Source organism: Maniola hyperantus, chromosome 18 (assembly GCF_902806685.2).
Source record: "Maniola hyperantus chromosome 18, iAphHyp1.2, whole genome shotgun sequence".
Lineage (NCBI taxonomy): Eukaryota > Metazoa > Arthropoda > Insecta > Lepidoptera > Nymphalidae > Maniola > Maniola hyperantus.
Genome location: NC_048553.1, coordinates 167,810 through 182,760, shown reverse-complemented (window position 1 = coordinate 182,760; position 14,951 = coordinate 167,810). Strand labels below are relative to the sequence as shown.

Sequence of the window (14,951 nt, the reverse complement as noted above, 5' to 3'; positions counted from 1 at the left end):
CCTGCGTGTCCGGTGCGATACGCTAATGGTGTCGCTGATTAAACGGACCCCGGACCACAGACACAGCTATTGTTTCCAATTAATTGATGAACGATCTGTTGTCTACATCTCACAAGCTTAACAAAATATTCTAAACTAAACTAAGAGACTTCACTAGACTGAGTGTATATTCACAGTCTTGTACATTTCTACTGGGTTGATCATGATGATGATGAACTATTGTATACTAGATGATGCTCGAGACTTCATCCGCGAGGATTTAGGTTTTTAAAATCCCTTGAGAGCTCTTTGATTTTCCGGTAGGTATAAAAGTTCTTCCCCGGGATGCAAGCTATCTCTGTAGGTACCAAATTTCGTTGAAATCGGTTGAACGGATGGGCCGTGAAAGGCAAGGAGACAGACAGAGACACTTTCGCATTTATAATATTAGTATGAATTGTTCATTAAATATATTATTTGCAACTTATCAACGATTAGATTAGCCTCTGCAGCGGGTTTACCTAAGTGCTACTTAATTTGATAAGACATTTTAGAATAGTACCCTGCCTGGCGACGCGCGACGGTTCACATGCATACAGTGGCGTGCAGCTCGTAGAGGCATAAACGCACTGCTTACCCTCATTTTAATAAATCAATGCTTATTTTTCATTATAACCTGCTGTAAAATAAGTTCATACCTAAATGCATACCCTGACTTGAACTCCTGTGCACGCCACTGCATGCATACAGTATATAGACACACCACTTCTGCGAAATCTGCATCTCTCGTGATAACAGTGATTACAGCATAATAGTTATCGTCGCTTATTAGCCTAGGCGCGGTCACGCTCGCCCAATATCCCATGATGTGAGCAGACGATCAATTACGACGTCTCTCATATCGGACAGACGGACAGATGCGCGGTCCGCCGCGAACACTATCATTAGCTGCCGTTTGGGCGCAGGCTTCGATTCTTTATCTTCTTTACTTGGATCACGCAGGTTTGTTTGCGTAAGATTTACTTATCCAGTCTTACTAAAAAAACTACTTGAGAATAAGCTTTGCCTTTGTTTATAAGAGAAATAACAGGTACAGTGTCACGATCACAATCACCTCTGATTGGTAGACATTCAATGCTACCGTGCATTGTTGCAACAAGAATACATTAAATTCAGCCAATCACATCAAATGCAATTGTAATAATTATAATAATAATTTTTATTTTCAGATATAAATCCAGCAAGTTATACATTATACATTATAATAAAATACCTTCTATATAAAGAAATTAAATTAAATTAAATATTATTATTGATACAGGTTTTCCGGAATGATCTACAGGGTTTAACTATTCACCCACTAAAAAACGTTTTCAAATCATAGTTTTTGATTTATCGTGCAAAATATCGAAAAGTAAGACTGTAGTACGGAACCCTCGGTGCGGGAGCCTGACTCGCACTTGGCAATCTCCTGCAGTACATGTTGTTTGTAAACTCACTGTTGCACATACACTCAGACCGCTTCACGTTTAGGACTATAGGCATGTTTGTAAACCACATCCCAGCGATAATCGAGCCCCGTATAATGGTCCACGATCACGCCACCACGCCACCACGCCGCCACGCCACCACGCCGCCACGCCACCACGCCGCCACGCCACCATGGCCCGCCGGTTGTTGTTGCCTAACAACGTGTTTGGTGCACTGCGAGGCTGATTCTTTGCTGCCCAATGTGCCATAGTGCACACTCATGAAATGTAGCGACCTTTGATTGATTGATTGAATGATTTATTAGGAAATCTCGGTATACAGCAATATCAAATCGCATACCGAGTCAGAAGTTACATATTATAAATAAATAAACATATTTTTTATTCATATAAACTTTTACAAGTATTTTTGAATCAGATGCATCTACCACTGGTTCGGAACGCCTTTCCTACCGAGAAGAACCAGCATGAAATACATACATACATAGTTTATCGAATTTGTATATACTAATATTAAAAACATCTAATAAGTAGTTGAGTGCTGAGCAATTAGCTCATTGAGCAAGGTAAGTGCTCTTAAGGTTGGCGCATTTTTGGCAAAATTTGTCCGTGTCATTGCTTTTAAGTTAATATAAAAGAACTAGCTTATCCGCGAGGACTATACCAATTTCAAAACCCCTATTTTACGCCCTTAGAAGTTTAATTTTCAAAAATCCTTTCTTTTTTATGATGCCTACATCATAATAGCTACCTGCATCCCAAATTTCAGCCCAATCCGTCTAGTGATTTGAACTTGACAGATCAGTCAGTCAGTCACCTTTTCCTTTTATATATTTAGATTATGTATATAGAAGATTAGATGCCTTTACTTCAAAGCACTCAGCTATTATGGCTCACTAGGGTTTTAACGGTGCTCTAACGGTGAAGGAAACATCGTGAGGAAACCTGCATGTCTCAGAGTTTTCCTCAATTTCCTCTAAAGTGTGTGAAGTCTGCAAATCCGCACTTGGCTACCGTGGCAGACTAGGACCATTCGGAGTGGCGAACCGTGCTCAGTGGTCGGCCGGCTATTCAAAAGATTTTATCGAAACTATTTTGATTTTAGATTTTATTTTTCGCGATTTCCACAAGTCATACTTTTTCATTTGGTTTCGTGCCTTCTTTCCTTCTTTAAGAGCTTAATGGGTTTATATATTTTCATCATCCGATTTGCAGTATGTCGAGGTATGACGTATGAGGTACGTGGGACGCGGTACGTCGCCACACCTGCGACGGACAGACGGACATGATTTGCGCAAATTACATATTTGTTGCAGCTCACAGGCCGTTGTTTATGGCGCTATTACTCGCTTCAAACATATTAACAGCTTATACTACAAGTCCAACGTGCACTAGCTTTCACTTTTGACTTTGCTTGTTATTATGTACAACCGATTTGTCTATGTTTATTATCATTGCAATTTATAAAAGGACTAACTTATGCTTGCGACTTCGTCCGCGTGGACTACGCAAATTTCAAACCATTATATTATCCCCTCAAGAGTTGAATTTTCGCAAAATCCTTTTTTAGCGGATGCCTACGTCATAACAGCTATCTGCATGCCAAATTTCAGCCCGATCCGTCCAGTAGTTTGAGCTGTGCGTTGATAGATCAGTCAGTCAGTCTGTCAGTCAGTCAGTCAGTTACCTTTTCCTTTTATATATATAAAGATATGAAAATAAGCATTGCGAATCGTCGGCGGTAACCAAACCACGCCTTTATTGGTTCCATTTCCGGTCAAATCGCGTTGGTATTCAACTTTAAGTAATATGAGTTTGTGTATGATTTATTGAGAGTATATTAATTGTGTCGATATAATGCTGTATGCAATGCGTTATGCGACCTATATCGCAGCGGATCATATTTTAAACTTTTTATTATAATTGTGAAGTTGTCAAGTAAGTTATTTTGGAATTGCGTGAGAAACGGAAAAAAGTAAAGTTTTAGGTAACCTATGTCTGTCTCCAGGTGATCTCCAGGATCTGTATACCAAAGCTAAATCTACATCTACACTAATATTATAAAGAGGAAAACTTTGTTTGTATGTTTGTTTGTTTGTACTGAATAGGCTCAAAAACTACTGGACCGATTTTAAAAATTCTTTCACCATTCGAAAGCTACATTATCCACGAGTAACATAGGCTATATTTTATTTTGGAAAAAAATAGGGTTCCGTAAGATATTTGGGTTTTTCGGACACAAGGTGTAAAAAATCAACCAGAAAAGTTACTTATTTTGCGTACGCTGCCTAAACTATAAAAGATAAAACCATAAAATGTTCTAATTAATTGTAGATCTTATAAATATCTACAAAAAAGTCCGCGACACACTATACCCATCTATGTCGAGTGAGGCACAGCAACCATTTTTTTATTTAAAAATCTTGAATTTTTTTTGGACTACATTTAAACGCGTTTATTTTACTCATGCTATTAATCCTTATCAAAATAAATGATTTCATCACTAAGAACAGTTTATGGAGATAATATTTGGTCTTTGAATGATTAAAATTGGACGTTTGGTTTTGAAGTTATGGCGAAATTAAAATATTACGATTTCTGCTGCACGGCCCGTTGTATTATTATATAAAGAGGTAATGTCGTTAAGTTTGTTTGTAGGGGGTAATCTTTAGAACTACTGAACCGATTTTAAAAATTCTTTCACCAGTAGAAAGCTACATTATTCCTGAGTGACATAGGCTATACGGGATCTTTAAAAACCTAAATCTACGCGGGCGAAGCCGCGGGGATCAGCTAGTATTATATAAAAGGAAAAGGTCTGACTGACTGATTTATCAACGCACAGCTCAAACTACTGGAAATTTTAAAAAATCTCTATCGGCTTAGTAATATAATATTATTTGTTTAGTTATAGAATGCAGGTTAGTTTTGAGGATCATTTTGTCTCCATTAAATTAAATTCTTAAAGGATTTCAGGAATTTAATTTGGGACACAGAAAAAGAGCGAGCGACGAGATGGTTTCCGAAAGTATTCAACGAACCTCGAAAACAAAATAATTCCAAAAACGTAGGAAGTATGCGTTTAGAATATTGAAGTAGCCATTAGCAAATATTTCGGGCCAGCCCTTGTTATGGATTTGGGGCAAAACAAAACAACGCGTGGGCGGAGCTCGTGACGGGAATCGAATCTGTGACACTGCAATTACTCGCTCGCCTATCATTACCGACAGGCGACAGGCGACAGGTGCTCAGCGAGGTACGTGTTCCGCTAGATGCGGCGCTTCATAGCAACAACATGTCATATTCCAACGAACATCGGTGTCCGCACTCCTGTCTATTGTAATTCCTAATCCGCTGGACGCAGTCCGTTTCTAAGAACATATATAGTCCGCGACAGATTGAGATGTCAATCGGGGTATGAGGCGGGAGAGGCCCCGCACATCCGCACGTCACCAGGGCTGGCCCGCACCGGGTTAGCGCGCACAGACGTGACGAGATGTGCGGGGCGTCCCCCCCGCCTCATACCCCGATTGACAACTCGATCTGTCGCAAACTATAGATCAGTTAGAACTTAAACAGAGTATAAGTACTTACTACAAGGCCGGTAGGGCATCCTAGTGATACGAATTACTATACCTACTCAAATATGTATGTTAACGTAAATAATTTTCAGTACCCTTATTATAAATGCGAAAGTTTGTTTGTTTATTGGTTTGTCCTTCAATCACGTCGCAACGGAGCAACGGATTGACGTGATTTTTTGCATGGGTATAGTTAAAGACCTGGAGAGTGATATAAGCTACTTTTTATATCGGAAAACCAAAGAGTTCCCAAGGGAATGTTAAAAACTTAAATCCACGCTCAAAAAGTCGCGGGCGTCAGCTTGTAGTCTATAAACTAAAAAGCGACGTTTTGTCGGTCTCAACGACAGAGACAACGCTCTACGAACCCACTACCTATCTCTTTCTAAAGCTCGATGTATAATATTCCTGCCGGGTACTGTACTATGAAGCGCCCCATCTAGTGGGACGTGTACATCGCTGCAGGTGCTTGCGACATCGCAAATTGTACCCAATTTCGTTCGATACTAAATTAATTTGGAACGTCACTGAGTCGCGGAATAGTTTCCATGATTTGTTTTATGTCGTGACTTGTAATTTTAGCTCCAATTGTAGGCGATTACGTCTAGTTGTTGTTTATGCTTCGATGGCATTGACTCTATCACTGAACGTAGTGATTACATCTTTGTAAAGTAACTCAACTGCCTTCTTATGCCTTCTTCTAGCTCCATTATAGAAATTAGACTGTGATACTATAAATAAATCATGCGAAAGCCGTGATATCCTAGTGGTTTCATCCTCCGAGGTTAGGGGTTCTATCCCAGGCAGAGGAGTTATGACTTTTACTTTTAATCGCTTGATTTAACGGTCAAGGAAAATATCGAGTTCTCCATAATGTTCTCAAAGGTGTGTGAAGTCTACCGATTCGCACTTGACCAGTGTTGCGGACTATGGCTTAAGCCTTTACTCATTCTGAGGGGAGGCCTGTGCTCAGTAGTGGGCCAGCGATGGGTAGATCATGACAATGATGACTATAAATAGGTACATAATGTTTTTTATCAAGAGCAGTTAATCTAGTTTAAGCATTATTTATTAAAACTATTTTTTATGCGCGTTTAAAATAGCTAACGTAATCATTTGATGCAAATTACATTTCTTTATTGAACTACTTATGTGCTCGTGACTTCGTTTAATTAAACTTGAGTAATTACAGTCATTTATTTAATTTTATATTGCTGTTACTCTGAAATTATTATTGTAGCCAGATTAATGTAAGTTAACCGTTATATAAATTAGCCTTGTTTTTATGAGTACGAAAGACGTTGTGTACATTAAAATGGTAATAAAAATTACATATTTCTCACAGACCTACCTTATTGCAATGCGCTACACTTTTTTCAAAAAACTGCATAATGACTACACGTGTATGGACTTCCCACGAACAATTTTATTATCTCATTATCGTGAACAACGTCTTCATAAAGTGTCACCGGCCCCGGGACATCTTTCATTACCTTCCTAATGACTTTAATAAAATCCTTAACTCACCTCTACAACAAAAAACTCCACGCGGAATCTATATTGCCATCAGTAATGTTCAATGCGCTTTAACTTAAGCATTCGATTAAGTCTACCAAATCATAAACAGCAATGGATACTTGAATAGAGGTATTGAAACTGGTTTGAAGGCTTCGTGAATACCAGGTAGGTGATTACGAAGAGCCTGCGGGCTAGTGCGCTGGTCCGAGCCGGCCGCGGCGTGAACAGTGGCCTCCCCCAGGGTAGGCTTCTGTGCCCGGTGAGATTCCATCTGTTTGCTTACCTACTCCGTAATGTTGGTGTGCGCCTGTCCTCGGGCACAACGTGTTAAAGTGAGCAATTGCACAGCTTATTGCTCTTTTATTACACCTTTTAACCGTAATAACCACTTTGTGTACATGTAAAAGGCATTTAGTGTATTGTAAAGTTGTTTTAGAGTTTTATTTGAGTGAGATAGTATCATTGGTTGATGGTTGAGCAACTAGGTACAGAGATCTAATATTTGCCTGGGAGCAGAGGCAAAGTGACAATTGAGAATATTTTTCGAGCCAAAATTTTGATGTCAGTTTCAGCAGGATTTGAAAAGTAGCCAAACTTCTTCTTTGCCTTGACGTAGGTCTATTATATTATTATACTCGTATATAAAGCTACTTGACTGATCTGTCCTCCTGAACAATTTTGTATGGAACTTTTCACCAAACTTTCCATGTGCACACTTATGTCAAAAACTCTAGCTCAAGAAATTTATAGCGAGAGCTGGACGTGGAAAACAGATTAGGGCATCCCAAGTTTACCTCGGAGAAGTACGGTGCTAAAACAAAAAATGTTCAAAACCTTGGGCCATTTGGTGAACCGGTGAAAAAAAGATGGCCACTGAACAAAAAAAATCATCTTCATACAAAAATTTTGTTCATGTTCGGTCAGCGCAACCACGCAAAACACTTTATTTATGTAGCTCTTTTTGTTGCTAACGTTTAAAAATCTTTGTTTTCATGTGATACAATCTAATCTTATACGTTGTTATATCTTTGAGTTGTAATGTCCGTTTAAGCATTGCCTAAATAGCATCAGTTTCTCACCTACATTGGGTGTGGTTGTGCAACAATGCAAATTCGCCGCCAGAGATAATACGCGAGTCGTCTATTTGATGGATGGTGAGCGCCGCCGGCGACTGGGACGGTGGACGGTGGACGTGTGAACCCTATGGAGACTCAGTTTACTGCATTACAAACCAGGACACAACTTCTTTGTTATTAAAAAAACCTGCCAAGTGCAAGTCAGACTCGTGCACCGAGGGTTCCGTACTACAGACGTATTTTTTCAACATTTGCACTATAAATCAAAAACTATTATGCATAAAAATAAATAAAAGTCTGTTTTAGAATGTACAGGTAAAGCCTTTTCATATGAAGCCATTCATCCACACTTGGTATACATAGTTATTTTACTTTGAAAATTTAAAATACTAATTATTTGTTAATGACCACAATTTAATTTTTTGTGTGATATAACCCTAAATTCGCGGTTTTCAGATTTTTCCCCTTAGAGGTCTGCTATAAGACCTACCTATCTGCCAAATTTCATGATTCTAAGTCAACGTGAAGTACCCTGTAGGTTTCTTGACAGACCGACAGACAGACAGACAGATAGATAGACAGACAGGCAGACAGACAGGCAGACAACAAGGGTTCCGTTTCTCCTTTTTAGGTACGGAACCCTAAAAATACAGGAAATTTTGAGTATAGTGACACAGACGTTGTTGAGTACTACTCGTATCAGTCGAAATCCCAGGGACACGTACAAAAGCTATATTTGCCTCCTCTTTTGAATTGGAACCGTTAGGATATGGAACGCCCTGCCAGCATCAGTTTTCCCCTCCAATTTTAATATGGGCACCTTCAAGTCAAGAGACTGTACTGAAAGTTTGGACACTAACTAAAGCTTAGCAACGAGTCGAAAGCCCAGTTTATCGCCATTGCGACCAATTTGAGACCTGTGAAGCAACGGCTCCGCTGATTTGTTGGTACATTGCCGCCTTGGGCATGACGCCTATAGATAATGGAGGGGCATAAACTGATTTATTGTGCTATTTTTACTGAATTGGGATAAAACAGAAGCTTTGAGATTTAATTTTACTTGTATTTGAAGATTTCGTTTTCATTTAAGTACTTAGGTAAGGTGGTATGTTACGACAAGGTTGGCATATTACATACAGGTCACCTATAGAAGCCCCTTAAACGTATCAGATTAAAGAGATTGTTAGGTACTTCACACACATTTGGAGAACATCGTGAGAACTCGCAGGTGCGTGCTCGGTATCCAACTCTTCACCCCCCAAATAGGAAACTGACATTTGGAGAACATCGTGAGAACTCTCAGGTGCGTGCTCGGTATCCAACTCTTCACCCCCCAAATAGGAGACTGACATTTTAATTAAGGCTAGGGGCTTTAATTAGGGTAGAAGAAAAGTACTTAAGTAGGTTGTGGGAAACATAAAATACTACGTTGATTCAGTCGTACGAAACATCTCATAATACATATCTAATAATAATAAGTAAGAATAAAATTTGTAATATAACTCTTTTAATGTACAAGGATAATATACCTAATATTTGAGGTTTATTAATAATATCATCATCTTCGGTATTAGAAAGTAGCTCGAATATCACCATTTCATCGAAGATTGACAGTTGACACACATAATCTGGAAGGTAAAGAGAGGATAAAGAATTGAATGATCAATAAATTGGAAGGAAACGTCGCGCGTCGCGCGTCGGGCTTAATAACTTGAATGTCATCTATATGGTATAACTAGGCGACCCGCCCCGGCTTCGCTTGAGTGGAATTTATGAAAATCGGTGAGGGGTTCGAATTTACAAAAATCCTGAAATATGTGCTTACAGCTACTTCTTTATTTTTGCCCGAAAGCTTAATTAATATCTTGAAAATAACAGACTTTCATACGATGCCGCGAAACCGATTAGGGGTATGGGTTTAATGAAACTACCATACCCCTTCCAAGCTAGTCCGCTTCCATCTTAGACTGCATCATCACTTACCACCAGGTGATAACGATAACTTGAAAAATGTCGGACTTTCATCCCCTATCAGCTTCGGGGTGGATTTTTCAAAAATCCTTTCTTACTGGTAGTTACGCGAGTAGCCGACGTTGGCCTTGCAGCCGCTTCACTCAAATGGGACTGGGCAGGTCATGTGTGCCGTATGCCAGAGACTTATGGGCAAAATCTGCGTCTTTCTGGACTCCCCAGAATCATCAACGCCAGCGTGGTAGGCCGAGGCGACGTTGGCGTGATGAAATAGATAAATTTACGGTTACGTGGCCTGAAGAGGCACGGAATGGGAATGGTGGAAGGATCGGAGGGAGGCCTTCCACCATTATGTGGACAGTGCAGGCTGATTTAGATTATATTAGATTAGATCTTTCTTAGTGAGCACTTACGTTGTAAAAGTCAATACATCAAGTCTCTTAACCAAGCGGTATAAGCTGTGCTTTGATAAATCAGTCAGTCAGTCAAGATAAGTATTTTATATGTAAAGATGTAGTATGAGCTAGCTGGTGTAATTGAGTAGAATACTTGCCCCTCGCCCACGCAGGGTCGGCTGCTGCGCCCAAAGAGTGTGCCCTTGTGTCGTGAGTAGAAGGTCTTGCCACACTCGTCCACTCGTTTTAAGTAGAATACTTGCCACTCGCCCACGCAGGGTCGGCTGCTGCGCCCAAAGAGTGTGCCCTTGTGTCGTGAGTAGAAGGTCTTGCCACACTCGTCCACTCGTTTTAAGTAGAATACTTGCCACTCGCCCACGCAGGGTCGGCTGCTGCGCCCAAAGAGTGTGCCCTTGTGTCGTGAGTAGAAGGTCTTGCCACACTCGTCCACTCGTTTTAAGTAGAATACTTGCCACTCGCCCACGCAGGGTCGGCTGCTGCGCCCAAAGAGTGTGCCCTTGTGTCGTGAGTAGAAGGTCTTGCCACACTCGTCCACTCGTTTTAAGTAGAATACTTGCCACTCGCCCACGCAGGGTCGGCTGCTGCGCCCAAAGAGTGTGCCCTTGTGTCGTGAGTAGAAGGTCTTGCCACACTCGTCCACTCGTTTTCAGTAGAATACTTGCCACTCGCCCACGCAGGGTCGGCTGCTGCGCCCAAAGAGTGTGCCCTTGTGTCGTGAGTAGAAGGTTTTGCCACACTCGTCCACTCGTTTTAAGTAGAATACTTGCCACTCGCCCACGCAGGGTCGGCTGCTGCGCCCAAAGAGTGTGCCCTTGTGTCGTGAGTAGAAGGTCTTGCCACACTCGTCCACTCGTTTTAAGTAGAATACTTGCCACTCGCCCACGCAGGGTCGGCTGCTGCGCCCAAAGAGTGTGCCCTTGTGTCGTGAGTAGAAGGTCTTGCCACACTCGTCCACTCGTTTTAAGTAGAATACTTGCCACTCGCCCACGCAGGGTCGGCTGCTGCGCCCAAAGAGTGTGCCCTTGTGTCGTGAGTAGAAGGTCTTGCCACACTCGTCCACTCGTTTTAAGTAGAATACTTGCCACTCGCCCACATAGGGTCGGCTGCTGCGCCCAAAGAGTGTGCCCTTGTGTCGTGAGTAGAAGGTCTTGCCACACTCGTCCACTCGTTTTAAGCAGAATACTTGCCACTCGCCCACGCAGGGTCGGCTGCTGCGCCCAAAGAGTGTGCCCTTGTGTCGCGAGTAGAAGGTCTTGCCACACTCGTCCACTCGTTTTAAGTAGAATACTTGCCACTCGCCCACGCAGGGTCGGCTGCTGCGTCCAAAGAGTGTGCCCTTGTGTCGTGAGTAGAAGGTCTTGCCACACTCGTCCACTCGTTTTAAGCAGAATACTTGCCCCTCGCCCACGCAGGGTCGGCTGCTGCGCCCAAAGAGTGTGCCCTTGTGTCGTGAGTAGAAGGTCTTGCCACACTCGTCCACTCGTTTTAAGTAGAATACTTGCCACTCGCCCACGCAGGGTCGGCTGCTGCGCCCAAAGAGTGTGCCCTTGTGTCGTGAGTAGAAGGTCTTGCCACACTCGTCCACTCGTTTTAAGCAGAATACTTGCCACTCGCCCACGCAGGGTCGGCTGCTGCGCCCAAAGAGTGTGCCCTTGTGTCGTGAGTAGAAGGTCTTGCCACACTCGTCCACTCGTTTTAAGCAGAATACTTGCCCCTTGCCCACGCAGGGTCGGCTGCTGCGCCCAAAGAGTGTGCCCTTGTGTCGTGAGTAGAAGGTCTTGCCACACTCGTCCACTTGTTTTGAAGCCTCTATTGCTCTACTATTTTTTGTGGAATGAAATGAAACTTCTAAAGATTTTAATTTCATCTGTTGTGTCAATTGTTACAAGTTACATTTAGTTTTATGCTTAGTTGGAGTTAGTCTAAGGTATATTTTAGTCTGATTATAAGGATTATAATAGTATGATGGATCTTTATCGTTGACAATTAGGTATTTTTTTTATCTTTTATTAACACGCTTTTACATTTATGTATGTCAGCCTTATTGTACTCTATCTTATTCTTCAATTCTATTTATATATACAATTCTAACTTATCCTACAATCCTATTCTATCATACAAATTTCACAACAAAATTAGGTATTTATAACTCATGACTTTAAAATTATTTTATTGCCAAACATTTACAATCGCATTTTTCCTGATTGCCTTTATAAAAAATACTGGCGAAAAACCTTTTAATTAACAACCTTATTAGGGTAAATTCAGCTAATGCAATAATATTTGAATCATAGCTTACATGTTTTACAATACAACAGCTGCTTTGGGTTAATTTGATATGGAAAAAATAGCTGGCCGAGAGCGCGTCTCGTGCTAAAAATCATTTCTGATCATTCGGTACATGGACAAAATAATGTGGGTAAACCCTTAGCAAGCAAATTATAATAAATCTTCAATGCAATCATATTAATTACAAAGTGAAGGCTTTAAATATTTTTATTCGTATATCAAAGTAATGTAATTTCGAACTGTCGGAATCTTTTCTAACGTGTTAGAAACGCCACAAGATGGCCGCTTGGAACCGTTCTAATCACATTCAGTTCTCGATTCTATTACCTGTCTCCAAATAAATAAAACTGATCATAAATGTATGTTTTACTAGTTTATTACATGATTAACTCTAACAACTATTAGTTATTGATAATTGTTTTCGACTCAAAATACTACCTATAGGTATGTAAGTACAGTGTGTTATTAGAAGGCTAGCAAAACTGAAGGCAGGTGGTAAGTACTGTCTACTGATAATTACTGTTAAGATACCTACCACAAAAAAAACGCGAGAAATAAATGATATTTTTTGATATGTATTTAAAAAAAATTAAAATAAAATAATCCTGTATTTTTAAAAGATCGCAATGTATTGCAAAAAACATCTGATTGACGCTAGAAGTCAACGAATGTTTGCGTAGATAGATGCCACGGAATCAATGCTGCATCGTAGGAGGGGCATTGACCCCGAGTTTTGCACGCAATACGTTGCAAGTTTGAAAAATACTAAATCACTAAAGGCAAATGGTTATTAGTATTGGTTTGTATTTAGGTAGGTCGGTATAATAATACCGTTCTCATTACACCCTGTATATTAATTACTATCGGAAGGTTTTATTGCTTCTTTTTCTAAAATCGGTGAAGAAATTGGATACGCAAGCATAAATTAAGATGTTAGGGAAAGAGAATTTTATAATTAAGTGAAACTCAATGTAGAAACGATAAGTGAACCATACTAATAAAGATAAACTCGCTATCTGATAGTTTTGATAATAAATTTTATTTTAGTACGTAAATACATTATTTGTTTAAGCATTGATGGTTTAGAATTTCTCAATATTAGGCAAGTTTGATTGAAAAATCAATTCAGATAATTTGACTTTATCTATTTCTATTGATAAAGATACAAATAATAATAAATTTCTATTGATACAAATAATAATAGGTACCTGTAGGTCCCAGATCACCTATCTACTAGGTAGATTAATCCACGATCTGGACAGGGTTATAGAAGGCCTGACCCTTATTATCATATTATTATTGTAACCAAAGGGATTTGTTAGAAATGTTAGAATTATTATGATTAGGTATATGTATAATCTTATGATCCGTAATAGCCAGATTGAGAGTTGTTTTCATTGATTTCATAATCTTACGATGGTACGGATTCCTTCGTGTGTGAGTCCAATTCGCACTTGACCGTTTTTTAGGGTTCCGTACCTCAAAAGGAAAAAAGGAACCCACTTCGTTGTATGTCTGTCGTGTCGGTCAAAAAACCTACCTGTTGACCTAGAATTATGAAATTTGGCAAGTAGGTAGGTCTTATAGCACAGGCACAGAATAATATAATAGTACTAACGTACACAGGTAAAGGGAAAAATCCAAAACCGTGAATTTGTGGTTACAACACAAAAAAATTACAACGTGTTCATGATCAAATAGTTAGGTAGTATTTCATCTTTAAGTAAGATTACTATACGAAGTGGGGTATCATATGAATAGAAGCTGCACATTCTAAAACATTTTATTTATTTTTATGCATAATAGTTTTGGATTTATCGTGCAAATTGTTGAAAAAATACGACTGTAGTACGGAATCCTCGGTGCGCGACTCTGACTCGCACATATGGTCATTTTTTTAAATTAGAATTTGTTTTGAATCCCGTCGCAAATTCAAGAAAGGGTTCTTTTAAAATCTGATCATCGTTTAAGTGGGTTATAGTTTTAGTTTGTTTTGGTCCTAGCCTCCCGTGTGAGGGTCAGGGCAGGAGGTCCGGAGTCCGGCGGCGGGAGGCGGCGCGTACAAAGCCCCGCAGCGCAATTACACGCCGCTCGAGGCAATTAGCCGCGCGCCACCGCTCAGGCCTCGAACCCACTGCCCTTGCTAACCTACCTACCTATTCCGTATAAGTACATACATGAACGATATGTAGCATATTACTAAGAGGGTAAGAGGGAATTCGAAAGTGTAACGCCCACCAGCGGAATGGCGCGGAGCCGAGTATGTATGTATGTATGTATGTATGTACACCGGTTGCTCCGACGTTTCTGAACCGATTTACATTTTTTTAATCACCAAACAAAGTTTCATAATAATTAACCTATTAACGGCCCACCACTTAGCCAGGTCTCCTCTTAGAGTGAGAAGGGTTTAAGCCGTAGTCAGCCACGCTGGCCCAATACGGATCGGCAGACTTCACACACCTTTGAGAACATGGAAAATACTCAGGCATGCAGGTTTCCTCACGACGTTTTCCTTCACCGTAGTGATATTTAATTGTTTTAAAAAATGCACATAACTCCGAAAAGTTAGTGGTGCGCGCCCGGAATCAAACCCCCGACCTCCCGAAAAGATGGCAGACGTCTCGACTC

The 14,951-nt window shown here is 40.4% G+C and overlaps 1 protein-coding gene across 1 annotated transcript; it reads right to left on the bottom strand.

Annotated features, from left to right (window-relative positions):
- Positions 1 to 1,575: 1,575 nt before the first annotated feature.
- On the bottom strand, positions 1,576 to 11,898 carry LOC138403591 (zinc finger protein 433-like). The gene is made up of 3 exons (XM_069504764.1): positions 10,694 to 11,898; positions 10,169 to 10,612; positions 1,576 to 1,702 (listed from the first exon to the last, which is right to left on the bottom strand). The coding sequence occupies exons 1-3, from the start codon at positions 11,896 to 11,898 to the stop codon at positions 1,576 to 1,578; spliced, it is 1,776 nt and encodes a 591-aa protein (XP_069360865.1).
- Between the last annotated feature and the right edge of the window lie 3,053 nt (positions 11,899 to 14,951).

Excerpts from the sequence above, each read along its gene's own strand:
- LOC138403591 (XM_069504764.1), bottom strand. The coding sequence starts at position 11,898 with ATGAAATTAAAATCTTTAGAAGTTTCATTTCATTCCACAAAAAATAGT. Across the intron at positions 10,613-10,693 it reads CGACCCTGCGTGGGCGAGTG|CAGCCGACCCTGCGTGGGCG; the intron begins GCAAGTATTCTA and ends CTTTGGGCGCAG. Across the intron at positions 1,703-10,168 it reads CGACCCTGCGTGGGCGAGGG|CAAAGAATCAGCCTCGCAGT; the intron begins GCAAGTATTCTA and ends CACATTGGGCAG.